At 41.4% G+C, this 27082-nt stretch overlaps 2 protein-coding genes across 40 annotated transcripts in view; both read right to left on the reverse strand.

Annotated features, from left to right (window-relative positions):
* The window catches only part of LOC118412720 (protein atonal homolog 1-like), a 22450-nt gene extending 15776 nt beyond the window's left edge, over nucleotides 1-6674 (reverse strand). Inside the window, exons 1-3 of the mRNA XM_035815749.1 lie at nucleotides 6279-6674; nucleotides 5127-5267; nucleotides 4613-4753 (exon numbers count right to left, since the gene is read on the reverse strand). The gene's annotated coding sequence lies outside the window, so the exon portion shown is untranslated. The remainder of the gene's footprint in view (nucleotides 1-4612; nucleotides 4754-5126; nucleotides 5268-6278) is intronic.
* Nucleotides 6675-9568: 2894 nt separating this feature from the next.
* Nucleotides 9569-27082, reverse strand: part of LOC118412142 (titin-like) — a 78545-nt gene continuing 61031 nt past the window's right edge. For 30 of the 39 annotated variants that reach the window (XM_035814808.1, XM_035814811.1, XM_035814827.1 and 27 more), the window contains 18 exons: nucleotides 25235-25375; nucleotides 24715-24789; nucleotides 22775-22938; nucleotides 21289-21438; nucleotides 20820-20894; nucleotides 20355-20411; nucleotides 19139-19192; nucleotides 16718-16885; nucleotides 15824-15928; nucleotides 15246-15301; nucleotides 14997-15111; nucleotides 14533-14646; nucleotides 14071-14200; nucleotides 13669-13757; nucleotides 13139-13362; nucleotides 12484-12650; nucleotides 11948-12031; nucleotides 9569-11629 (listed from right to left, as the gene is read on the reverse strand). In XM_035814808.1, coding sequence (XP_035670701.1) covers nucleotides 11628-11629; nucleotides 11948-12031; nucleotides 12484-12650; nucleotides 13139-13362; nucleotides 13669-13757; nucleotides 14071-14200; nucleotides 14533-14646; nucleotides 14997-15111; nucleotides 15246-15301; nucleotides 15824-15928; nucleotides 16718-16885; nucleotides 19139-19192; nucleotides 20355-20411; nucleotides 20820-20894; nucleotides 21289-21438; nucleotides 22775-22938; nucleotides 24715-24789; nucleotides 25235-25375 — 1970 coding nt within the window. In that variant the 3' untranslated portion in view covers nucleotides 9569-11627. Of the gene's footprint in view, nucleotides 11630-11947; nucleotides 12032-12483; nucleotides 12651-13138; nucleotides 13363-13668; nucleotides 13758-14070; nucleotides 14201-14532; nucleotides 14647-14996; nucleotides 15112-15245; nucleotides 15302-15823; nucleotides 15929-16717; nucleotides 16886-17940; nucleotides 17959-19138; nucleotides 19193-20354; nucleotides 20412-20819; nucleotides 20895-21288; nucleotides 21439-22774; nucleotides 22939-24714; nucleotides 24790-25234; nucleotides 25376-27082 lie in introns of all 39 variants that reach the window. The other 9 variants (XM_035814809.1, XM_035814812.1, XM_035814825.1 and 6 more) reach the window with 9 other exon arrangements.

The raw sequence follows: 27082 nt of genomic DNA on the forward strand, positions 1-27082 counted from the left end.
TCAGTTCCATAGCAAACTCCCTTCCACGGCAAACTCCCTTTCCCGGAACAAAAGAACATAGTCGACTAGTCAACGTTGAAAATCGCGGAACAACGCCCCCCCCCAAAAAAAAACAGGCCCGTTCCGTAGACTGCAAGGGAGTCTAGGTAATACAGTTGTCGTTCCTAGATGAGGGTGGTTTCGCTACCCAAACATGAGAGCCGTTTCGATATTCCTCCGCACTATTTCCGTCGAAAGCAAAGTCAAATGCCGACTGCAATATCATCGCTACAGTTGTATACGGAAGTTCCTTGATCCTTGAAGCCATGGGACAGAAATTTGGCCCGACGGTGGTCCTGTTATTATTAGTTGCAGCTGACGTCCTGTCGTCCTGTTCCGCGATCTTGAGTAGAAACTCCTTGCTGATGTAAAATAATGACCAATGTTCCTCGGTACCATCAGATAACGCAACCTGGTATATAGACACACTTGGACAGCAAGAACGCACATCCACCCGCAAAGACGCGGAATTCACAATACCAACTCAACTGAAGAATTTGAAAATTGTGACTGGCACGTTGATTGGCCGAAGGTTTGACCCTATAATTGTGCGAGGAGAAATTCTATTGGCTTTTTCTGAATAATTTGCATGGGCACAGACACAAAGAGCTGTGAACTACCGCTAGTACCAGCCATGATGTCTATTGTTACAATCACGTCAAGGAGGTTGTTACCCGTATTTCACAGTAAAACAATAAATGCCTAGAAAGATGTGAAACATGCCGCTGTGATTATCAACAGCTTGAAACATCGGTAGAAATTTAACGTTCAACGTTGTCATTTAGTTTGTACAATCAAGAACATAACCCGGGACAAAAATTTAGTACATCGAGTCAAGGAGGTTATATCTTAACATAGATCATTTCACTCAGTTTGTGCGTCGACAGTAGCCAAAGTTAGAGACAGTAACCAAGAAAATGGACTGTATTTTGTCCCGTGTTCTCTCCATTCTTTTGACAAAAAGCTGCCCATAAATCAGATCGCAGTCCTATGTTTTCCCTATGTCCAACGTCGTTTCAGTTCAACTTCCTCGCTATGACGCGACAGGCACTCTATAAAAACATCGTACATCACTAGTTTACGAATTTCCAAATTAAACTTCTTTGGTTAGTTTATTTTCCTAGCTCTTCATACAAAGGGGGCAGATCACGTAACTGATTATCGCGATACACGCAGAAGTCTATTGCAGCAGTTCAGATTTATGTATGTTGAAACAGAATCTCAGTGTGAGTGCAAAATGATTAAAGAAGAAATAAGAATGATTCAATGAACGCTGGGTGTTTGTGGCCTTTGTCTGCGCTAGACAATGCAATACACATCCGGCTAACGAACTGCTGTTTATGTAATGAAAATGACGAGTTTGTTTAAGCAAGGAAGTTGAAACCCTCCTTGGTTTAAGACATACTTTCCTATTTATAAGCCAAGATCTATCCCTTGCATTTATTTCTTTCCGACATGTAGAAATGAATATGAATGGCCCGTTCAATACGCGCCGACCGTAGGATTTCCAAATAAGTTGGAAATATCGGGCCAAACAAATCACAGCTTCATTAATTATGATTGTTTTTTTAGTATTTTGTAGACCTTTCTTTCTGACCTTGATTGTATTCCTAAAAATGTGGATATCGTTTCTTTTTATAGTTGTATTTTGTTCCACTTTGTTCTGTCAGACGATGTCACGGGTAGACATGCCAACCATTTAATACCCCCTACACTCCCCCTTATTTTGTGTTTAAAATGTAAACCTCATTGCTTATTAATTGTCCAAGCATAGCCTAGGCTGGTTTGCAGGGGTAGTAGTTGCCGTAAACAGTAAACCCGCGACCCAAGCTTGGCTTTGAGAATAGGCGCCGCCAAGCCTTTGTCTGCCCATTTCCCCTACACGTCTGGTGTAAGGGTCCTAGAAATTCCTGTACAAGCGCGAGTCCAGGTATGTAAGAAAAAAACAAGGACATTACACGCCGAACCAGGAAAGTCATGTACACAGCCAGGACACAGAACATTTCACAGGTGTGTAAGTCCCTTGAAACACCTGGAAATTATTGATTTCGTGCAGTGAAAAAGCTTTTGAAAACACACAAAGTATATGAAAAGACAGCTGAAAGTGACAAACCATAGAGAGACTATGATGGATGGAAAGGGATGAGCGGATCCTGATTATTGATTCTAATTGAATAAAATAAAAGGCTGTGAGTAAAGTGGAGAGGGCGAGCGAGTGTGCAGAGAACCAGAAAATTAGAGAGCCGAGCCGAGGCGAGGCGGGGGAGCTGGGGTGTAGCGGGGAACGATGAAACCGTCGTTAGGCGCGCCAGGCCCTGGGAGCACGGCCACAGACGCGCCAAACCACGACGTGACAATAACCAGACTCACACGGGCGGCGGGAAAATTAGAAGGAGCGCAGAGCACCGATTATTGGACGCTTTTGTGACAGAAACCGGACGACAGTGGGCGGACAATAGACCTGGACTACAGTCAATCTGCGCCTGATTTGTAGACTCAGTAGAGCCAGGATAAAGTTATTTATGACGCAAAAATAATCCCGATGCATTCTGGCGAATCATCAAATGTAAGCCAGGTGAAGCCAGTCGGCAATTTTTCGGCACATCAAAGGTTTTGAGGTGTTCTAACAAGGTAATAAATCAGTAATAAGAGTACAGTTTTCTGCAATATAGTCAACACCTTTTGCCACTGACGTAGTCCAGACCATGCGCAGACATTGAACATAATTAAGGTATAGAGACATTTCCATGGTACGTTTGAGAAATAATACCCAGAACTGCGGTTGTCTTTTCTTCTTCAAAAAGAAGAAGACAATTATGTGTGCACAGCACACACATCACATTTATGTCTTGTATTTTCTGATAACCCCTAAAAGTTGCTAGTAATTTTAAAAGCAAGAGTTGATAGTCAATACTATTTATACATACAAACTGAGGCAAAAACTAGGGGAACACTTAAACGGTAGCTCAACTCTCTTCTGTAATCTTAACGAATGTCCTTGAGCCTGGAATGGTACTTTCACGTCGCTGACAAAGCACGAGATGCATAGTAAAGCGGGACAATACACCTGTATGTAAATTAGGGGGTGAGTGAGCCATAGTTTTGAGGCCAATGGCATACTTCTAAAACATATAGGGAAGGGTAGAAAATGTTCGAAAAGTGTAGAAAAAGTTGTTCAGATATGAAGTACGAAAAACATCAACCCAACTGTATTATTACTTATTACTTATTGCCTCATCCCAATGAATGTTAATATGACTGCTTTCTGTTTTAAAAAAAGGGACAGGGGACAGAGAGAAAGTAAGAGAGGGAGAGTAAAAGAGGAGGAAAGGATCGAAGATACATGAGAGACAAAGTAAGTGGGGGTGAAGAGAAGTAAGGATGGGATAAACCTAGAATCATCTCGTTCTTAGAAACATTGACGAAAGTGTTTCCTTTGTCTCGAAAGATATTAACATAAACCATAGAAGAAACAATTTTGCGATATAGATTTTGGATGTAACCGGAAGCTTCTACACTTTCGTAAAACGCTAAATCATCTGTTTAAAGATTGACTAAGTCATGTATAGTTTAGGACAAATACATTACGGGAACAAAACACACTTAAAAGGAGATAATTACTTCAGAATGACTACAGCAAGCGTCTTGACACCCACGACAACGGAGATCGAAACTCACAACAGAAGTTTTACACTGGTAACGTTTCGACGAGGAAGGTTTGGAGTTACATTAATTTTGTGTTCTGCCCATAAAAGGCATTAGTTTTCATCAACATGACAGGTAAGCGGCGTACACTAAAGCACATACAATAGCATTACACAGCGCGATTAAACTAACACGCCGCACTAGATAAGGGAAATGAGCAACGCGCATTTTGCTTAGAGAAGAATCAGGAAAATATGACACGAAAGAGTAGGGAACACATGGCAGGAATGTTGTGTGGCTCTTGTTTTAAGTTCACGTCTATTGACATTTTGACAAGTAAACATCAAAGATAAGATCGTGATAAGGGTCAAAACGAATACTTTGACCCCTTTGTGCTGTTATTGGATGTTTACTTTGTACCTGTTCAACAATGGCCATGGCTGTAAATCCATCAGAACCTCGTGTTCTGCCGCCGAGAACGAAAACTCAAAACATGTAGCTGTGCGCATTACTGGTGGTTATTAGAACTGTTAGAAGTACGTACATTATTAGACATTCCGCACACAGTCTTACCTGCGACAAAGATTATCAATTCAACAGGAACGTGAGTCTTTTTACGCAAATTTTAACGTTTGTGGTTGATCTGGGGTATATGTTGAAGGACAGAATGTTGACAGTTATCTGATTTAGTAAACAAAGATTTGTGAACGACTTGTAAAGATTCAAGGTACAACACTGCCACCCTCGTGTTGGTGAAATCCAAAGATCTTATCTCGCTAACGTAAACGAAATATTGCTCAAATTTATCATGTGGGAATGTACTTGCTCTGACTTGACAAATTGAGAGCTAGCGTACTCGAAAAGGAACGAAGCTAAGAAAGTAGAAAGACGCGGACAAGACAGGGGAAGGAGTAGGGAAGGTGCTCACCTGGTCGGCATGCTGGGCCAGTGAAAGATGACAAAGAGAATTCGTCAACGGTTGACGGACGTGTCCTGTCGTCACATGACCTTGTCTCTGTCAGCAGGACAGTCTGGCTCTCCGTTGCCATTGGCAACCATAATTGGTGATCTGGAGTATATACGTGGGAAGGTGCGACAGGTAAGGTGTGACCTAAGCACCTGTGTGTGTGCACCACGCCTTAAGGACAATGGCGCCAGGCGTCAAATCTACAGAACTAAAACAACAACTCATGGCATGAACGTGAACCAAATTTACAATGAGTAACCGGATTCGTTCGAGCCAAGAAGATGTTTCTGAAGTTTTGCTTTGTTGAAGATTTCACACATGGCATTCAGGGAAGCCCAGATTGTAGCGGAGTAACCACTAAAAGCAGGCTGTTTAAAGCGGTACAAAATATTTATATTTTCCTGTCATGTTCATAATCAACACCTATCGCCGTAACGTATACAAAACAAAACAAAATAAACCAAAATAAGCCTACCTCTCGGATGCGGGCATTCACAGTTTGGATACACCTGCTCCGGTACATGTACTTCTGGTCGGACAATTCCCACAAAAGAATCGAAGCAGGCTCCCATAGCGTTCCTCAAATTTCTCGATGATTCTCCTGAAGGCGTCCTGCCTGGCAGTGAAGAGGAACAGAGCTATAGTAAGACATGAATTCTGTACTGTAGAGAGGAGACAAACTCTAACCTACCAACAGTAGAACCTGGCGCCTCGTCTGACACCGTGCGTGTCGACCTTCCCCGCCCAGGTCACAAGATCACGTTCTCGCCCATTGAACCGATTTCACGCGCGATTTAGCGACAGTAAACTTCTGTCAGAGACGAGACGTCTTCATCCACCCAGCGGCACGGTAATTACGAAGCAGATATACGGCTTTCGTTTTGCGCGCCTTTTACTGGCCATATATTGTACGTCTGTTCTGCAACTGGCAAGGTTGAACGAGAATCGGCACGCTAAAAAGGTATGTGAAACGTCTAAAAATGCAAACCCAGCCCGGGCCATACCAGTACCTGGTTAGAGGCAATGTGACGTCAGAGGATAAACGGAATTCGAATGTCAACTTGTTTTGTTGAAAAAGAAGAAGACATTTTTGATTTCAGGGAATCCAAAACTGTATTACCAGTGTCTTTCGAGTGCCGATGTTTGTTTTTAGTAAACACCAATGAGTTAACGAGATAAAGTTTAACATAGTCTCCTGCAACACCTGCAAAAATCGTATATACAGATATACGCTTTCTAAAGAAAACATCTGTAAACGTTAGAACCATATCGCCAATGATATGTTTCCAGACAACGAATTTGATAAAGGGAAAATGTTGTTTCCTACGATAGCAGTGATACACCCAAGAGAGCTCTAACGGAAAGCGAAAAAGAAAAACACACATTTACGTTGAAAGAGCTGAGCATCTTTATGCCAACCTATGAAGTACTAACATTGTAAAATGGGAGCAATTTCAATACAAAAGCCATCGAATGCAGGGAATTTCCCCAAGCTTAGTCAAACCTCAGTTGAGAACAAACTGTTGCCACGATAATGGAATGATGATAAAAGTCAATTGACAAGCATAAAATAAGATACACCAATACGCTTAAGTACGAAAACGGCAGTAAGTCAAGTTTTTCTTACCTCTGTACAGGACAAGTCACCCCGGGACCCTTTACCGTTGGCGAGTTGGTCTCGGTCTGCCAGCCCTCTGACTGGTGGATCTTACAAATATCACGAGGAACCATCAGTAGCACACACCTCCCCGTCACAGAGGTATGCACCTCACACAATAGAAGGGTCTAAAGGACGCGCCCTCTACAATGGCAGAGACAACCCCGGTCATTTAGTGGAGACATTCTCGTTTTCTGCGTGACGGACTCCGGGCATCAGTCTGCCATAGCGACAGCCAGTCTGTGGGAACCATAGGTCTGGATAAACCTCTCCTACACATTGCGCTTCTCATAAAAACACACACACAGCCTCCGCGATGTTAGGCAAATCGTCACATTTAAATTTCAAGGAGGAAAGCACCCAGCGTTACGTTTACGACATTGGCGCGAAACTTGGTGGTTGGGTACACCACTTGGCTTTGCGAGCTGGGCTCGCGAGATGAAATAGCTTTCACCAAAAGAAAAGTTGTCTGTGCAAATTTCATATCTTCTTTTCCGTTGACGACCTTCCAAGACACTTCTGAGCAGCAGCTGGTTAAGGGGTCAGGGGAGGATGGCGCCTGTGCCGACGCCGCCGTTTTATTTGGCTGTCAAGTTTGGACCAACCTCTCTAAAAACCGTTACGCAGTTAACTTTCAAATTTGCCGACCCGATGACCCTGTGGCAGACACTGTCCAGACTTTTCTCGTACCAGACGATATGTCATCTGTTTAACCATCATCAAGCGGTTGTGGTGCCGAGGTAAGTCTGCTCCTGGTCTTACCGCGCACGTCGGTGCTCAAAGTAAAGGTAAAACATAAATGTCACCAGAAAACTGCCATCTTTACGACCGCATTCGTAAAGGTCATTACTGAAAGTGGCAGTTGACGGCGTTTTCGTCAACCATATATATCAGTCTCTATGTAACCCCTTTGGTTGTTTTAAAAAAAATAGTCGCACAATTTGTTCAAATAGGGTAAATTGTTAAACAGATCGACTTTAACCAAAGTTTGTGATTTTGTCCGAAATCTTGCGAATGGAATGGGCAAAATCTATCAGAGCCAACTAAGGTGATCGAAAAAAAAAGAATCTGGACGCTTTTCGCTTACTTTCAGTAAGCGCCATCGACATCGAAACAAAACTAAATCGTGCGTTTAGAAATCACCATCACTAAATACCACATCTAAGGCGACAAAACAACATATGCCGAGGAAAGAATTCCTCGTAGACAGTACTAAGATCTTTTTATATTTATGTCTATTATTTTATATCTATGCAACAAGGTAGGGACAGCAGGTTAAAAATAGGACTAGGGCGATGTCACACAAAATGAAGTGATTTAATTTTAACGTAAAACCAAGGCTGATATAACGTCCTTGGTAAAACTCACCGCGCAAGGAAAGCACATACTCTTCTACATCCTTTAAGCGTTTTCTTCCGAATAATATCATGTACCTAAATCTAGCTTTCCATGTAATACGTTCTTTGTGCAATATATCTTTAAAACTGCCAAACCGTTTTTGTTGAGTTGTAACTTGCTTAGCAAGAAACGGCCTATATACGCACTGATGAAACTCGACTGTCAGAACGTTGGCGCCAAAACTGACGACAAATTTTACGCCCCACACTTGTGTGGGTGCTTTGGCAAATTTGCACACACACACTGCGCTGTGAAATTGGCTCAATCTTGGGGAAATTACCTCTAATTTAAGTATTTTTCTACTAAAAGCGAGCACTTACCTCCATTTGCACGGGTCACTTCGTCCCAAACAGAGGTGACCTCGACGCCCTAAGGGGGTTCTTTGAACACGTCAGAAACACCCGTACAAAACGCCTAACGCAAGGCAACACACAGTTACAAATATAGCCGCAGGTTTGCTTCCTCGCAGGTTTGCTTCCTCGCTCAATAAACCCTTTTCTTCATACCATGTCTCCATTGACTACAAAAACGGTTTAGCCTTTTTGAAAATATCTTTGCACATTGTTGAACCAACGCTTAAAATGTTACAACGTATTGAACCAACGCTTAAAATGTTACAACGTATATCATCATCATCATCATCGGTCGACGTGATCAAATGTAGACATGTTCGCACATGTCTACACACGACGGGGTTATACCGCCCCTTACGGGGTGACATACCCTTTCGTAGGCTAATTACAAGACGGGGATGCGCCAGGTCTCCCGTCCGGGTGAATGATGTAATTCACCATGTGGCTGATACGAGACAGAGGTTCGCCAGGCCTCTATCCGGGTGATTTGAAGTGAATCACCAACTCCCGACAGAAAGATTTGCACCAACGCACACCGCACCATCGCACGTGTGGGGGTTCTTTAACGTGCATGGGGTATGGCTCTCCCCATACACGGGACCTCCATTTAACGTCCTATCCGAGGGACGACTCATTTTTCACTTGAGTAAAGTGAGGAAAGTCGTGTAAAGTGCCTTTCCCAAGGGCACAAGACCGGCAACACGGTAGGCGGATTCGAACCGGCGACCTCTCGATCACGGGCCGAATACAATACCACTGTGCTACGCGGCCCCACAACGTATATCATATTGGCTGTATATGTTGTCAATACATTCCCTAAAGAGAAAAACTTGATATTTCGATGCTTTGTAAATTTAGTATTCATATAGTGTTTACATCGTGATGTACTGTAATGTTTTCTCCTGTTCACTGGAACACCTCCTTGTTACACCCGTTCCCACTGGAGGCTGCGACTAGCCTCTACCAGGCTCCGTGGATCGGTAGAATCATTATCCTCACCACGATGGTGAGGAAACGTGGTGAGGAAACGTATTCTTCTGGCCGGCTAACTCCCTTAGCGTACTATAGACTCTTTCTGTCCAATTTCTACAATTAGACCACCGATCCACGAAGCCTGGTAGAGGCTAGGCTGCGACCACTATGCGCGTTAAGATTTGGTAATTGCTCAACAACTTTGATAAACAAAAACCTTTTACTTTAGCTGTATTTTTTTGGTCTTTTAAATCATACTTTTATATCGCGTATCAAATTCAAATAAAAGGGTCACAAAAATCTAGCTGAGGAAGAGAAGAGTTTGGTCAAATAGGGACAAATACTAGTACATGTAAGTTGCCATGGGGTTTCAGTCTTTCGTAGTGTATCCACCGGCCGGTCAGACTACACCCCTAGGTCAATTTACTCCTACTAAACTTTTATTCCTAACTTGGAAAAACTCCCCTTTTACTATCCGGCCAGGATAATGCCATTTAACAGGTAGAAGTGGACGAAATCAACTCAAACACCACACAGTTACCTGATGATAGTTTATTTGGTAAAGATACACCACAAATGCGACAGGAGAGATGTGGCAGCAAACGGAGGAAGAAATCAGTTGCTACTGCTTAAAGATATTGGCTGGCTAAAATACAATATATCTGCAGGATATAAATAAGGGACAGATGATGGACATCTACTCCGGTTGCAGCAGCAATTTCACTGAGATATCAAAAAGCTTCCTGTCCAAGCAAAAAAACTGAAATGGTTTCACACAATTCTATCTAACAAAGTGGTACTTAGCATCTACATGTATTTTTAATACCTTGTAATGAGCAATCCAAATATAAATGCTTGTACTTACAGTAGGATTCGTATTGAGACAAGGGTGAAATTATTATCAGGTCGTTGCTGAGCTAAAAAAATAACAATAACACCCCTCAGAAGAAGTGGTTCATCTAGCTTTACCTGCTACAGGATCAACCCATATTTGGAGAGGGGTAAAACAGCTAGAAAAGTTCTACCATCATGGTAGTAATAGCCTCACAAATTCTTTTCAGTGATGAGGGGTTTTTGAAATGAATGCTACAATTTTGGACCTTGATTTATTGTATCAGTACAAAGGCGTAAGAAGAGTCAGAGCTTTCAGTTCCATGGCAGCAACATTCTGCCACTTGAACATGAAAAATCAAACGACAGGAGACAAGCTGTCCATCAGAACACCTCTTTCCCGATCCAATGTCCACTACTACACACTGTTGTGTAACTTATAACATTGTTCATCAGATTGGCTAGTCTCCTTCCCTTTCTGATACTAAAAAAAGCCAACATCTGCCATGTGCTACATGGTGGCCATAGCTGAAGTTTTGTACAGGATTCAATCTTTACAAGTCAAAAAGCCATGTTTTACCAGTGCCTAGTTTTGGTACCCTGATTACAAACCGTTCTCTATGAATTCAACACAATTGTATGACAATAGACATAACATTAGTATACTTAATAGTATTCTCTTGATTTCTATAAACTATAAAGAAAATTTAAAGAGTAACACTGAAGTCTGTCCCTGGCAAGATATGCCTATGTCATCTACATGTAGTATCTTGTATAGACAGAGATGCAAGCAAAAGATTTGGTTCCAAAAGTGTTACAAAAAGGAGCTATGTTACATACATCATTTATATCCAGAAGCACCACACCCACTTCTGGCTGATCATGCCATTCATTCATTCTCCTCCTCTTCCAATTCTCTCATCCAACAATCAATAACTTGTGTAAAACTTCTTCTTCTGCACATTCGTTGATCCTCTTGGCAATCATGTCAACATGTTCTGTGTAGCAGTCCTTCCTCTCTGTATCTTCTTTTCAAGTCACATTACAACAGATACAAGTCGTTGCCCTTTGAACTTTCACCTCTGGTGACCTAATCAGGACACACCTTTGATCATGTTAAGGTGATTCAAACATAATCACAGCGATAAGCTGAACATATAGGTACAGCACGATTTATATAATCAGTGATCGGTAACACTGTGTATAGGAGCTGTGATGGTAAGTTTTTGTTTATACTTTTTCTACATTATTAGGGCACCTAATGATTCAGTATCATTTGCAGTGGCTTTGTCTACATAGATAGGCAAGTTGAGCATCTCATCTACTCACTCCCACATTTAAAAATCCCCCACCCTGCATCTCATGCAGAGTTCCCCTACATTCTTTCAAGCTCATGTAGCATCGCCCTTTTCACTGCACCCCGTATGACCCCTGTACATATTCTACACTGCTAGCATGACACCTGAAAATAGGAAGCGACGTATTTGTGTAGAGTATTTAAATATTCACTAATTTACAAGCTAAAATTGTAGAAGCATATTGTACATACTGTATAAATTACATACACACGATGAGACCTAGAAAAGCCTACAAATGCTGAAGTTTGGGGCCCCGATCTTCCGCCTGTCCTCCAACCTGGCAAGAGTTGGGAGTACAATAGTTTGTGTCTCTAGGCTCATGGTGTTTTAGTGCACGAGTCCTGCTTGTATGGAAGGTGGCCACACCCTGGTCTTCTCTTCTCTTCTTTCTTTCATTCTGTCCATCACTCTGAAACAAGCAGAACAAAAGAATTAGCTTCTCATTTCTTACATCAACAGTAAAAGTAGGGCCAGGAAGGTGTTACATGTAGCAATAGCCAACTGTGTGTTATTTGTACATGTAGATGTGCCACTGCCAAAAACATGTACTAGTCAGCTGCAGCTGCCAAAACATGTACTAGTTGTGCAGAAAGAGTTGTAAAGGATACTGCTATTAAAAAAAAAACATTTTTCATGTTATGGTACAGCTAGGCGCCAGTGTCATTCCTAGTGACTTTGCTCTTGCTGTGAAGTGCAGGGGAGAAGAAGGGAAAGGGGAGAATCTCACAAACGTATGAGTTGCCAGCCTTTTGGGCAGTCCAAGGCTGAGATTTGTCCCATGGTACCACCTTGAGGGCACTCCCTGCCCTGCCTACAGGATATACACAGAGAGGAAGGGAGCTCGCAATGTACTAAACCTTGTTGTAAATAGTCAAAGGTAGAGGTAGTTAGGTTTTAGTTATCTGCACAATGGCATCTATATGATAGACAACTATTTCCAAGCTTCATAAAATAAGCAGGGCTGTCTCCAGGACACGTCCCTCTGTCCTCGGGGGAAATTTGTTTTTGACAAACAAAAATTTCACCCCATCCGTCAAAAAAGGAAGTTCATGACATGATGTTGTTAAAAATGTGTTTTTGTAAGCTTGAAATGCCAGATTTAACAATATGTACTTCTAAACAATAAGTGGGATGAAAAAAAGTTAAAAGCTGGAGACAGCCCTGTCTGTGAGTGACACTAAAATCAAAAGGTCGTAAAACACGACGGTTGAACTATCCATTGAGTGTTGAGCTATCCTTTCATCTCCACCCATTCATACTCACATATCTCTACAACGTAGTTCCCAGGGAATGTCCCAAACTGTCCGGTTCTCTGCGACGTCCCGACGTACCAACCGTCGTCACACTTTTCCATCACGAGCACCACGTCGTCCTCCGTCAGCTCTAGCTCGTCCTCGTTCTGAGGGTGATAGCTGTAGATAGCACGATATCTGGGCAGGGGAGGAAGAACTCAGGTTTAAGAGTGACGAAACTCTGGGAATATATGGGTAGGTACATTATACAAAGTCTCTCAGACACACTCTGATGGGCATTTGTTGTTGCCCATCTTGCGAGGTTTAGACATGCTGCCATTATGGATATAGACATTATGGCTTTCAGATTGGACATGTACGCATGTATGTGGAAGCAAATCACATCACATTCAGACTAACCTGTTTTCTTTTATAGTCCCAAATTCCATCATTACCCTACATACAGGTCTACAACATTACAACTAAGCTGCAAGTAGTACAAGAAATTAAAGATCAAATCAAAGATTGAAATTTAACACTGCCGAGACAATGAAAATACATGTCCTGATAATATTTTCTGAACTACAAGGAAATAATTCCAAACTCTAGTAGATTGTGTGGCAGCTTTGCAAACTTGTAACCAGTGACCACAGATGGCTAATCAAGTAGTATAGTGTGTGCCTTACTTTTCCCCTGAGGGAGGAGGCGGCATGGCGTTGGCGTGAGGCTGCATTGGTGGAGAGACATGCTGTGGAGGAGGTACATGTTGTGGTGGAGACACGTGCTGTGGCGGGGAGACGTGCTGCGGGGGTGGTGCGCTACGAGGGTGGGGGCCGCCGTTGTACACAAAGTTGTCACGGTTGCTGTAGAATTGCTGGTTGGGGACTTGTTGCGGAGATGGGGTTCTTTGCTGTAGGAGTCAGAAATGTTCAGTGAACACGATGTACTGGTAATACATCAACAAGCTATGATTATGTAAAAACTTGATTTTTAGGTGACATATTCAGAAGAATTCATAAGTCACATTCCCCAACTATTTTTTGCTGTTGGCTTTTAAGTATGACTAAATTGACAAAATTGACCTTTCACAAGGACCTATGGCAACTTTTCCTGTCACAAAACAGCTGAACTGTACTTCGCACATCCACAACTCTCCCAAGAATGCCTTTCAATTATTATAAAACCTGTAATTATGGCAAGAGTGAAGGGGTCTTACCGCTCTTGGACTCATTGGTTTCCTGGCGACAGGGGGGCTTGCCTTGATGTGCATGGGGTAGTTCTGGGGTTGTGCAGGGGGGCTGATGTCTGAAGGGTAGCACAAAAAGATAACATCATCAAAATCAATCTTTTTCCATCTTAACTTAACTTTGTATTGTAAGTTGGAAACAAACTATGAAAAGGCAGTCACGATGTGGTCAGATTTATAATGATTTCCATTTTGTTCAATACCTGCTTTACATGTTTAAGCATTCGATGCTGTGAAAGCTTATCTAACATCTGATGATTATCTATAGAGTTGCTTGAGTAACTTTTTTCATTGTGCATCCTGGTTTATTACCTGAATGTCTAACCTTCATCGATGTAAAACAAACAAAGAATGACAGTGATAGAACCTAACCTGTAGGTGTTGAATCCCCTGGCTCCTTATAGACCTCCACATAGGACACGGGGAAGATGCCTTGCCTGTTTCCTATCTGGCCCTCGTACCAGTTGTTGTCCACCCTCCTCAGTAGAGTTACGATATCGTTCTACAGAAAAAAATAATTACATCCCATCACAATAAATCCTCCTGTAGTTATTCATTTCAATCATGTCAGCTTACTCATGAGAAGTTTGAGTAACTTATGAGCTTCATATGTGCAGTTCTCCATGAGCCAAAATTTGTGGAATTTAATACAGTAGAAGCCAGTTAATTGCACAACGGATTAACGCACACTTCTGTTAACTGTGCGGAATCCCAAAATCCCAAACCGGTGAGTTCCAGCTAGATAGCTTCGCATTATTGCACCATCCGGATAATTGCACGGAATTCACTGGCAAATAGGCCGTGCAATTAAGCGGCTTCTACTGTATGTTGTACCTTTTTCAGAGAAAGCTCCACTTGCGTCTCTCCTACAAAGCTGTACTTAGCTCTTGCGCTGCCCTCTGACCCTTGTGTAGCTGTCTTCTGGGCCTCCTCCAGTGAAGTGATCACCTGGAGTAAAGTTAGCACGACATTTGTGATAAGTTATCATAGTTTACATTGAGGTAATCACCTGGGGTAAAATTAGCACGACATTCGTGATAAGTCAGATTATTTTGAGGTAATCAGGTAGTACAGCTGTAACATTCCTAATGAGTTATGGATAAAACAAATGATTCTCTTCTGTTACAGCTCAAACTCAATCATTCACTGTCTAGCTTAGCTAAATGGTGATTCAGGAATCTACCAAACTTCGATATATCATACAATCTGTCATGTGCATCTGCAAATTGATAAAGGATGTTCCCTCATCTTAGTTACACCGATTCAAGAATCAATGTCATATAGCCAATATTTCTGACCTCAATGTAGTTGACAGGGAAGATTCCCACGTATCCGTTGTGTTCTCCTTCATACCAGTTCTTGTCGACTTGCCTTGTCAGGTAGATGACGTCACCTTTCTTGAAGGACAGCTCCCTGTGGGTTGGGACAAGGACAGGGGCACACTTAGCAGGTCTTTCAACTTGTCACAAGATGACACCTGTCAATAACCATAGCAGTTTACGTTTTCTGTAGTCAGTGTGGTTTGGATATGGGAGATGGAGACTTACTTTGAGTTCTGAGCCTTGAAAGGGTACAAAGCCCTTGCCTGTGCTCTCAATCCAGTCTGCAAGAGAGAGGGAATATCACCATTAAAACACATCATTCAGAGCTACAGGTACCTAATCATTTATGTATGCTGAAGATGGCAGAGAATGAAGGTAGGACTGCATAATACTTAAGTATTCTTATGTCATATTGCCAATAAACGGTGGTGACAAGACAGAACACAGCAATAGCTCATTTTTTACACGTACACACTACATTCTTTGAAGAAGAGCAAGAAGATATATAATCCTTCCTTTCTAACCAATCCACACACAACAAACTCTAGATCTCAATCATTTTAACATAGAACAAACGAAGCAAACAGCAGAAACTTGCCAAGGATGTCATGATTGTGCAGGAAACCACATCACAACTGGCATGGCAAAGTTTTGCTATTCACAAATCTTCCCTACAGTCTGTGACTCTAGACTCTGGGTAGAACCCTTGATCAGTTCAGGTGAATGGTGCCTTTGTTTTAGTAGTATCTATTAAGTGCCTGAAGGGGAGAGGGGAGGGGTGCCCTTCTGCCACACAGTCTCACCTCCGAGTTGTTATGTGTTGTTAGAGGGAGCGCCCCAACATGCACTGGGCGCACCCGCTGAGCATGCAGGATTTCCGGACTGGCCTCAAAGGATGGGGGGCTTGGCTGTGGACCAAAAACATGCAGAGGAGGGCCTGACATTACAAGGCATGCGCTAAAGCTTGAACATTAGTCAGGAGCAATGGTTTGTCATGATAAAAAAACACCAACATGCAAGACTTTTAACTGTTGATCCGAACATGCATAAAATGGTATCAGTTTGCTGTTACATGTTTACAGTTTTTGTAAAAAAAATGACCACCTACAGGAAAGCTGCACACAAAAGGAAAGCTACATGCATCTAATGACCAGCAGGTTAGATGAGAGGCACATTAATATTATTGCAAAATATCCTATAGAACTATAGGCAGGATAATATCATATATAAGATTGAAGTTTTGGGGAAAAAAAATTGCTAACAAATAGAGAAGCTACCAATGGCTTATTTCTGCGTACAACAAGGGGAAGGTAGAATGGTGTTAAGGATATAAATGCAGTGAGGGTTCCCAGGCACAAAATGCGTCCATAGAATGAGTGTAACTACATACTTCATGACTGTACAGGTTCTTATTTACGAGGTACATGTATTGACAAAACAAATGATAAGTACATTGTGTAGAAAATTTCCTTATGGTCTGGGCGAGACTATAAAATGCCTAACTTATATACATACACATGTACATTATACTAGTTATAATAATACTAAGATAATAATACATTGATTGATAATAATAGTGGTGCATATCAGAAGAGAACTTGTAATCAATACAACTACAAGATCCCATCAATGTTATTTGTATATTTGTCACTACAGTCACATGCACACACATAATTTTACTCGACATGAATGTTTACCTCTTTCTTGACTTCAATGGAGATCTTTGTTGGTGGTGTCACCTGGGTGTCGTCGTATCTGTTACTCGGCACCACGACTGGCCGCTCCGCGTTCGCTGAGTGTTTCCTCGCTCGCTGCTGCGCTTCTTCTTCCAGCATCTTTTTCCTCCTCTCTTCTTCCAATATCCTCTGAAACCCAACATCACTCAACATGAACCTTGCAATCCACAACTGTGAATCTTATCACAACTAAAGGAACATATTCTAAGCTATAAACAGCTTTCGAATGAAGTCTGTTTTGTTTGTTGACATCTGAATGATATATCTTAACACTGTTTGATTGTTTGTGAGATAATTTGAATTCTTGAGAGCATTTTTGAGGGCATTCCATGACTCACTTACCTTGGTAAACACACGGAAAATATGCATTTTGAAGGACAGAATCTTTCTGATGCCCTTGCTGCCACTTAGAAAATACCCTTGCTGAGATACTCCTCATTGTCGACGTTCCTTTTTGAGGATAGACCTTATTTGAAATGATGCTGCTTGCCCTCTCACCCTTTATCTGCTGGCCTGTGGGCATATACAGCATTGCCAGGCAGCTGGGAGGTGTCTGGTATAAGCCTTGGGGACAAACCTTGCCTTTTAAAGACTGCACACTTTGGCAAAAGGATCACCCCAATTTTTTCCCTGTACTAAACACATGATTTATTCACCAGGCCGTTTTTCAGTTGTGAGCACATTTAAAGCCAAAATGATTCATGGTAGGAGTCAATTTACTGAATATGAAACATGATTTTAAACATACGTCAGTGAAAAAGTGCTGTTTTGACCAGACTTCAAGTTGGTAAAGTTAATGAAATTACATGCATGTAGATGTATAGTACATGTAGATACTTTCATTGACATGTAACTCTAGTATGATGGATATTCATGGTAACGTATGTTAGATTCTAATCTTGGTGCATAAACACAACAAAATATCACTCTTCAAGACTAAAACTACTGCTACACATGTAGTAGTATGCTCTAAATGTTACTATACAATGTTAGTGCTTGTAAATTAATGATTAGATTGAAGAAAAAAAGCATCTCATCATGTTGAAAGCAGTTGCAAATGTATTATGAAAAAATTTTACATGAGACAAAATTCTTGTCTTCCCAAATTTATTACATGGATAAGTTTGCAACTGCTTCCACAAAAGGTTTTGATAAAAAGACAGCAGATAGTTCACCAGGCTTACATTCAGCTCTTCCTTGCGCTGCATGCAAAAGAGGCAGAAAGTAGCAGAAGAATTAGTGTCAGAACATTCAAGAACATATCAACAAACCGGTACTGTGAGGGGCGGATATTTACAATTTGTCCTAGTATGTAACTTGAACACATACAGGAAAACCATGAGAGAAAATCCTGACATGAGACTGGGAACCACAGGTTGTGAGTTGACCTTGTTTGTTCTCAACACTCCGTCCACAAAGTACAATGTACCACATAATCAGCAGTGAGAGTGAAGAGAGTCACATGACTGCTTTGGACCCGTGGTGTATTAAGTGTTGACTCTAAAAACACAACATTCCTCGAAAATCTGTGAGATGGCAATAGCCAATAACATCCATTTGCAGTGATGAGGGAACCATCACTATTTTCTTTAACGGGTATTGAAGATAAGTTTGTTTGTTTGTTTGCATAGGAAATACTCAGTTCCCATTACATTTCAGTAGTAGGGGAGTTGGGAACAGGGCGGTGTGGGGATGGGTGGGTCCCTGCAAAGTGTTTGAGAACATTTTCTTATAACAACACTAAGAGGCTAAATCACCTTAATAACATTAAGTAACACCTGTACTTTTTTCCGTCTTCCTAATCCCTTGTCACCTCCATTGCTAAACTGGCTGGCCCCCCTCCCCAACTGCTATGTACCATGCCACCATCTTGAACATCTCTTGTCTAATATATTGTTCAAACTACTTAGGGAACATTTTTCTTGCTAAGCCTTGAGCCCACTAATCTCAAGAAAGATAAGGGTAGAGGTGTAATTGATACAGCTGTTCCATGATCTAGTGCACTGTTATCAAATGACCTGCTTACAGATAACAATTTAAAATTTACACAGTGACTTAGCTTGACTCTTTGGCACAGATATACATGATTGTACCATTTACAATGTGTTCTGCTCAAAATTTAGTATTAACATTATTGCAATTAGGAAAATAAGAAGCCTATTAGATTTAACTGATTGTTTGCACAACACCATTAACATGCAGTAAAAAGAACCGTAATGTCATATGAATAAAAAACTGCATATAAAAGTTATAGATTGTTGTGCAACGTTTTTGAAGTGATAATCTGAGAGATTTTAGTTTAAGTTCAAGTTAAGGCTACTTGGGATATCATAAGCAAAATACACATCAATACAGTTGTGCCTCTTAATTAAGATGGCCTACCGAAATCTTCTTTCTCAGTAAGTCCATGCGTGGAGGCGGGTCTGGCGGTGGCCCCTTCCGAGAACGGGCGGGAAAAACCATAATGTCAGTCTCCTCCATCCCAGAGAGAAACTCTGATTGGAATGGCGAGGGACTGCTCCAATGTACAACAACTCACACACAGAAAACAGTAATTTGGCCAGGCAGGGCAGATCCTGTTTTGCCAAACATCAGCACTGTTTACAGAAGAGAGTGATCCCTGACATGGTGCAGGGCAGTGTAAGTAAGGGTGGGTAATTCCTCCCATACAGCTGAAGGTGACAGTACTGGGCCGGCATACCTCACAAATCCCTATCATAATACCTCTCAGACTGCCAACAAACATGCCCTTTTTCATAGCCACTTGGGAACACTGCTGAGGGGGAACTTTGGATCAAAGCTTCCATGTAGGATTCATCAAGGTCATCAATCAAATATCTGACCCTAGGCAAAGTCATGGGTTGCATCGTAGGTGCAGGGAATACAGATTTTCAACATAAGACATCAGATAAACAGAGGTATCTTTGTTGCTGGGCAGAAGAGCTAAACGACTTTCAATTACGTGTTGCATTCTAAAGGTTGTGTTGCATGATTGGGGTCATCTCCAATAAGGGTAACGCTTAAGAATCTGTAATCAGAGGAAATAGTCTTGACAATGATCTAAAACACAAGAGATGAATGAAATACTTAAGTCTACGTGTTGGAAGGCCACAAGAATTTTTGTTACTGATAAGGACAAGTATGTAGAACCACAGGAATTTGGATGCTACTTCCAATCGGAACGATGACCTTGGGAATTGCTCAGTAGAGGTGGCACAGATCCAGTGCTCAAACTGTTATTGATAAATCATCATTATTAACACTTTTAGACTCTGATTGCTGAAATACTCCATTATTTCTGACGTCCAAATGTGAATTGTTACCACACTACACTGGTTTTACAGTACACATACATGTACTATAAACTATATATCCAATGTTGACCATTGGAATTTATGGCAAATTTTGTTAGATACTACTTAACTGATAGTGTAAGTACTACAGTACTTAATTGATGTATGCTTAGTCATACTAAGGACTAGGTTGTCTGGAGTTTGTAATTCCTTGCTTTATTGACTGACGTTCTATTCTATTGTTAAGATGGGCAAGGAGTTTAATTTGTCAGTTACAAGATGACTGGCGTCTGTGTAGGACGAACCTTCTTTTTGGGCAGTGGTGGTACCGGTGGGGCCTCAGTGGTAGGACTTGTTTCTTCCTACATGCACAGTGCAAACTTCACTGAATTGCCAGTCACAACTCAAGAAAAGCTTGCAAGAGAACATTTGCAATGGAAAAACATGATCAACACATCCCTGGCACGCAGGCTAGAATGCTGTTAAGGAATCCTGCAGGCTGCTTCTTTTGTCTGAGAATGTTGTTAAGGCACCTGGGAACATCCCAAGTGGGCTTACACAAGTCTTAGAGCTTAAACATAACCACAGCTGTTGCAGAAGCTGAACACAGACACGCTGAGAGCAGAAGGGGGTAAGCACAGTGCTACGACTACGGCAGAAGTCAGCTAGCTACAGGAAGGCATTCAAAACTCACTTCTACTGCCTTGGCCAAGCAACTGAACACAGCACCTAGTCTACAACTGAGAAGTTTTGTTCCTGTCTTTACAAACCTTGGGTGTTTGCACCTCCGTCGGTGGAGGGGGGACGGGAGGGGGTGGCACGGGCGGAGGTGACAACTGTGCCTTCTAGAAAATATTCCATCCATTCTGTCAGCAATTGTGCTACTAAAGGAACACCCCTGCTGGGAGAATGGCATAGTCCATGCAAAGCACATATAGAAGTCATAAAATGTAAAATTAAAGTACAATGCCATGCCATCTCTGAGGTGGTCACTGTGATGATGGCACACATAAAGAACAGTAAACATATTTTCCACACATAAAACAACCATGCATAACTTCAAAACAAGTGTCAACAAAAAGCCACACAAAACTCAGAAATGAAATCAAACCGTTGCCTCGTATCTTGTCGGCATGCAGTATTTGTATTGTATCGGTCTTAGTGGTAATGATTTCTGCAGGTGATTTTAAAGGAGGTTTCTGTGGGGTCCAGGCACACACGTGGTTCCCTAGGACACACCTGACTCCCTGTCTCTCCTTCCCACTCCTGGAAAGCCTCTAGTTCTCTGACATACCCCTCTATCTCAGCCAATAGGGCATCCACAGGAAAGGGGGGTCGCGTTGGGCTTGTTCCCCTTACTTTTGGTCGGCCTGTAGCCGCTACTCTTCCCTAGAACCAAGTCCACACACCCAACATTGAGCTGGAAACACCCCTCGCTGTGTGCATGGACTTGCTAAGAGCTTTATTGTTTATGGGATTTATTATACTCATGAAAAGTTTACAACTTTGTATATGGCAGTTATATAATGAATGGGTTGTAAGCTAGCTGCACAGATGTAATTATGCACATGCAATGGAATGCAGGCATATTGTGAGCTCTGCTCCTGTTAGTCCTTTAAGCAAATCAAAACTTTTGAGACAATAGTATGAAGGGATGTGGAATGTCTTCTGTAGAGGTTTACACAGTTAGACTTTGGATGGAATTGGACCTCTGCCAAGGAGATTATTTTTCCCCAAAATTCATTGCTTTGTTTGCTTTTTGATAGAATGTCTTAAAACCTAATGTGAATATTTTTTTTCTTCATTTTTCATCTGTTACTTGGCTAGTCTTTCAAGAAAAGTGGTTATGGAAATCGTAGGCTTTTACAGGCTCATAAGTCATACACAGGGAACTGTGCTACCCTGGCAGAGATTGTGTTCTCTGATTGATTTTTAAAAAACTTTTTCAGGGGTTATCAAACAACATGTGATGTCTTAGATGCAGCATTACAAGCCTGGTTAGATGGTATGGGTGATACACCCTAGGCTCTTGCTTAACACATTGTTCCTGTAGACACAAAATAACTCCCACACATACATTGTACTGTACATGTACAATTTCACAAACAGACCCTTGCATTGATTATCATAATCAACAGCAAACAGATCATAAAATATTAACATGAATAGGTGAGAAAAATGGATCAATTACCCTCAAACCAGACATACTGACTACTAAATGTACCACTGGTACCATACATGTGTAAACACAGTAGTATGCATTCATTTTGAAGAAATAAAGTCAATGTTAACAGCCTTAGACAATAATATACATTCAACAGAAATACATCAAAGGGTAAAATCATGCGAAGACACACCACAGGATCATGGGAGGCATAGATGTCATGTACATGTGCATGTAGCTATCAATGGAGATGTTCTAAAGATGAAACCAAGATTTACTTAGAAGAAAGTGCTAGCCAAGATTCATATCAATCCAACAATGCATGTTAAAAATTAAGGAATGTAAAAATGTAAAAGTTAAATATTAGGATTGGGCCAAGGACATGCATCAATACATGATAAACATATCCAAGTTTTTCTGAATCATGAAAACGACTACACAGTAAAAGTCTAGCAGGCTTTTCAGGTAACTGCAATCCTCTTTTACATTGATAACTACATGTACATGTGTTCATGTTCAAACACTGGGACCAGTTGGAAGCGCCACCCCCTGATGACCGACCTGTCTCCGTTCCTCCTCCCGTTGCCACCTCAGCTCCTCCTCGTTCCTGGACCGTCCCTGCTCCGTCACGCGAGCCTCCCTGTTGTCCTGTACCTGGTACCTGATCTCTGTCCGCTGTCCCGGTTCTGCTCTACTCGGCCCGTTAAACTCTCCTGGCATCCCACCTGATGAACATACAGACTCCAACTGGTAAGAATCTCCATCTCAAAACACTGCTGATCATGATTTCTCCTGAAGGATGCATTTAAACTTAATTATGTAATCTCAATCAGTGTTTCTTATGAGGAAAATGCCAATAGGATACAGAAACCTTCAACTTTCATTTTTCTTCTTCTTAGATGGTCTTAAAACCTGGGCAATCAACTGTGGATGGTTTAAATGTATAACAAGACTTAGTACCAATATATCACTGCATTTAGTGACACTTATTTCCACACTTCCATAATTAGCTTGATATATTCATACATCAAATTGACAGTCTGTGGTCATGATTGTAATTGTATAGCGCTGAAACAAACAAAACAGCTAACATGCAACAAGGTAAAAGACTGTACACAAAGTACAATAACATGGAAAACATGTAAGTATCTACTGGGAGAAAGAAGGGACAGGCTGAAAAACAAACAAAAAACAGAATGAACGCCACAATTTCCACTGATTGGAAGGAAGGACATCAGTAGAAATTATGCAGATCTGGAAAAGAACACACATCTAATGAATGGAAAAAGGTTTAATCCTACATTTGTTTATTTTTCTTTTCTTAGAGCTTTGCTTGAACACATGATTCTGAGAAACTAGCGCAAAAGACATCTTTTGAAATACAAACCTGGTTAAACTAATAGGAATGAGGAACTGTTACAAAAGGAAACAAAACTGGATAAGAAAGGAGTTGTGTGAATGGGTTGAAGTGGAAAACTAGAAGGTACATTTTGTTGAAGGTATTCAAGGAATAATAAAGGAAAGGCGTCAAGGTCCATACAGCTTCCATGTCAACATTCTGTGCCAATGCTGAAATAATTATGTGGGCGAAGCCCAACATTTAGTTTTTCCTCAGATATTTGCATATTCCAACCGGAAATCAGAAAAAATGGAAGCTGTAAACATGCACTCCACGTTTCAAGCTTTTTGATTGGCTTACAGTCGCACTTTCTCGGTTTTACGTCAGAGGTGAACCTATCAACGCACAGAACACAATCGGCATCGACTTTGATAATAGCCACTGTGAATCAGAACTCAGAAAAAATGGAGGCTGTCAACATATACTCCGCGTTTCCAGCTTTTTGATTGGGACAAAGTCGCGGACTGTCTCGGGTGTACGCAGAACTGAACCAATCAACGCACAGGACACAAAATGGCATTCGGCATGCAGTTTGACAACACTATAGCAGCTGAGACGACCAAACAAGCGCTCAAGGAAGAAGTTGCCCGCCATGGAATGAACGAGATTGATAAATTTTCACACAAAAACGTTATCTTCAGAAAATTGAACCTTGGAATCTTGCAAATTCAACGGTGAACGGACGTGTTCAAGCAACGCAATACATTTGTATACCTGTTAAAACATGTGCTTGTAACATGTTGTAGCACTGGCTCAGTGGTATTATTCACGCGTGGAAAACTAACGCTCCGGGATCGAATCCGTGGACAGATAATGTTTTCTAATTTTTCTTTTTGCTGCATTTTCGCGAAAATGTTGCCTTTCTTGTTGCTTCTTTTCTTGCGATTTTTGCTTTCTTTTCCCTTCGCCCACATCCTGCATTTTTTTTTCAAAAATGTTGCCTTTCTAGTTAATAATGCTTTTGCTAAGTTCAAGTCTGCATATTTCCATGCATTGATTTAGTAACTGGAAACAGAGAGGCATGTATGAACCTGACATGGCAGTTGATTAGCATTTCAATAAAACTGCACCTGACACCCCAACCTTAAGTTGAAGTACATACCACTCTCCGGCGAGTAAATACTGCGAAAATATTCATCCAGCGACCATTTGAAGGTGGTGTTTGGGCTTTCTGGCCCTGACAGTTTACAAGTGAACACAGACGATACAAAACAAAACACAACAAATTACCCATGCTGCAGCAGAACAAGAAACAGAAGATTACCCATAATTCAGTACTGTAACAGAGCTGAACTATGGGTAACAAAGAACAAAGAGTGGTTGACAGGAAGCTTCCCATCATGCAATGGCAATGTAAAGGATGATAGGTACTGATGAACAGACTTTATACTAGTGAAAAATATGTGACAGTCAGAAAAACTGAATTCAAAACATTCTGCTAACACAAAGCAAAGTGGTGCAGAACAAAAGAAGATATAAAATGTTATATTTTCGTAACTATCCATCTTGAAACCAAGTGGGCCAACATTCATGCAGCGAATAATCAATGATGATTGACACATATCAGACTGAGTGTGAAAGGTGATGGGAGATGATTCGACCCTTGCCCATGTTTGACCGACCTTTTACTTTTGTTGGTGGTGGGCTCTTGACTCCCAGCTGCTCGGCTGCAGACAGACGTTTTCCCACACTGGTGGATGAGGTGCTTACCCTGCTGGTAGAAGTGGTCCTGGTGGCTCCAGGGATGGGGCCAATCACGGGCTCTGAAAGAAAATAAACATTGATGCAATACATATGGTGGAAAGTACCTAGGTCGTAACGGTGACTATGATTGGTTGAAATATGATTGTCATTGTTAGTAAAAGGTGAGAAATAAAGATATCTACATGTATGAGATGATATAGTTAGTAGAAATAAATGAATGCATGAAGACAATTATGTCTTGTTTTGCTGTATATTGCTAATACATATATACAAAAAATATGCTACCAGCACTCATGCATGGTATAGAGAATTTGTTTTGGTGAAAGACTACAGTTTTCATTCTAAGTACTGTCTGACATACATGTCAGTCATGAACTTGGCCAGCTACAAAAGATGAAGTTACACATCACAATGATATGTATAATATAGCACTGTAACAGGGATGTCCCAGGTCTCAATCATACAGAAATCCAATTTGTGACAGAATCATAGATAAACAATGCAACATTATCAATGCTCAAACAAGTGACATTAAAGTTTATAGGATTCCCAAATTTGCCCATCTTAACATATCTTCAAGTGATGTGAAAGCTTGTTTATTTGACAAAAGCTTAGTTTTGTACATGTATAAGGACATCCCTGTAGAACAGTCACTATATATGATATGAAACCATGAACTAATGAGATGTCAGAATTTCTAACTAAAAAAAAGAACTGAATGACACACAGACACAACCGACCAATTGTGACATGCATTTATTGTGGCAAAACCGTGAGGTGACAAAATCGAACCGATACAACTTAGAATACAAACTACCACATGTACAAATATACATATAAATGATGGCGAGTCTGATATGACAAATACCCGAAAAAAGGCAACTTATAGTAGATAACGTGAACAAAATCTGGTGCATCTGTGGTGATGAGGAGTCTCAGTAAGCATTACTTAGTGAGCCGGGGTCTTCGTCCTGACTTGCGATGTCGCTGGCTCTGCCCTGGCTCATATCCTCATTGTCCAGAGGTAATGACTCCAACCAGATGAGAGTCTCCACCAGCTTAGAGGTGCGATGGTGTTTGGGAGGCAGTGGGGGCTTCCTACGGCGTATCGTGGACATCTCCTCTGATGACAGGCTCACACTTGGCGAGGAAGAACGTTCTGAGACCTTGACTTTGTTCTCGTTGTCTTCTTGCACCACTTTGTCTACACTTCCTGCATTTTTGTTGTTATTTCCAGTAGCTACATGTAGCTTTCGCTCCATCTCTAATGGTACTGTCTCCTCAGCCCTACCCAAGTTTTCTAACATTTCTTTCTTATTTTCTGTAGTTTTTAAGAAATCCAAGTGGTTACCTATAGCATGGCTGGAAGTGGACTGCCTGACTCTGAAGGGAATATGGTAGATCAGATGGCTGTCAGACAAACTTGTAGGAAAGGACTTTTTGATTTTAGGGGGCAACTTTGGCCTGAGGTTCCCCTCGTCAGGAGGTGAAGAAACTTCCGGTGGTTTGTCTTCTTCGTTGGGGTAGTATTCTTCTGTGGTGGTGGACTTACTGTCTGAAGAGTCCTCCTCGTCCTGTGCTGTCCCATCCTCTCCTTGTGAGATGTCTTGGTTCAAATCCTGAAGGTTGTCGTAAATTTCTTCTGTGGTGGCTGTGGTGCAGGTGCTGCTTGCTGAACGCAGGATGATTTCATTCTTATCCAGATCAAAGTGCACCGATTTCCCGCCACTCGGACTTACAAACTTTTCCTTCAACATTCTGCTATC

This window comes from Branchiostoma floridae, chromosome 3 (genome assembly GCF_000003815.2).
Source record: "Branchiostoma floridae strain S238N-H82 chromosome 3, Bfl_VNyyK, whole genome shotgun sequence".
NCBI classification, from domain to species: Eukaryota; Metazoa; Chordata; class Leptocardii; order Amphioxiformes; family Branchiostomatidae; genus Branchiostoma; species Branchiostoma floridae.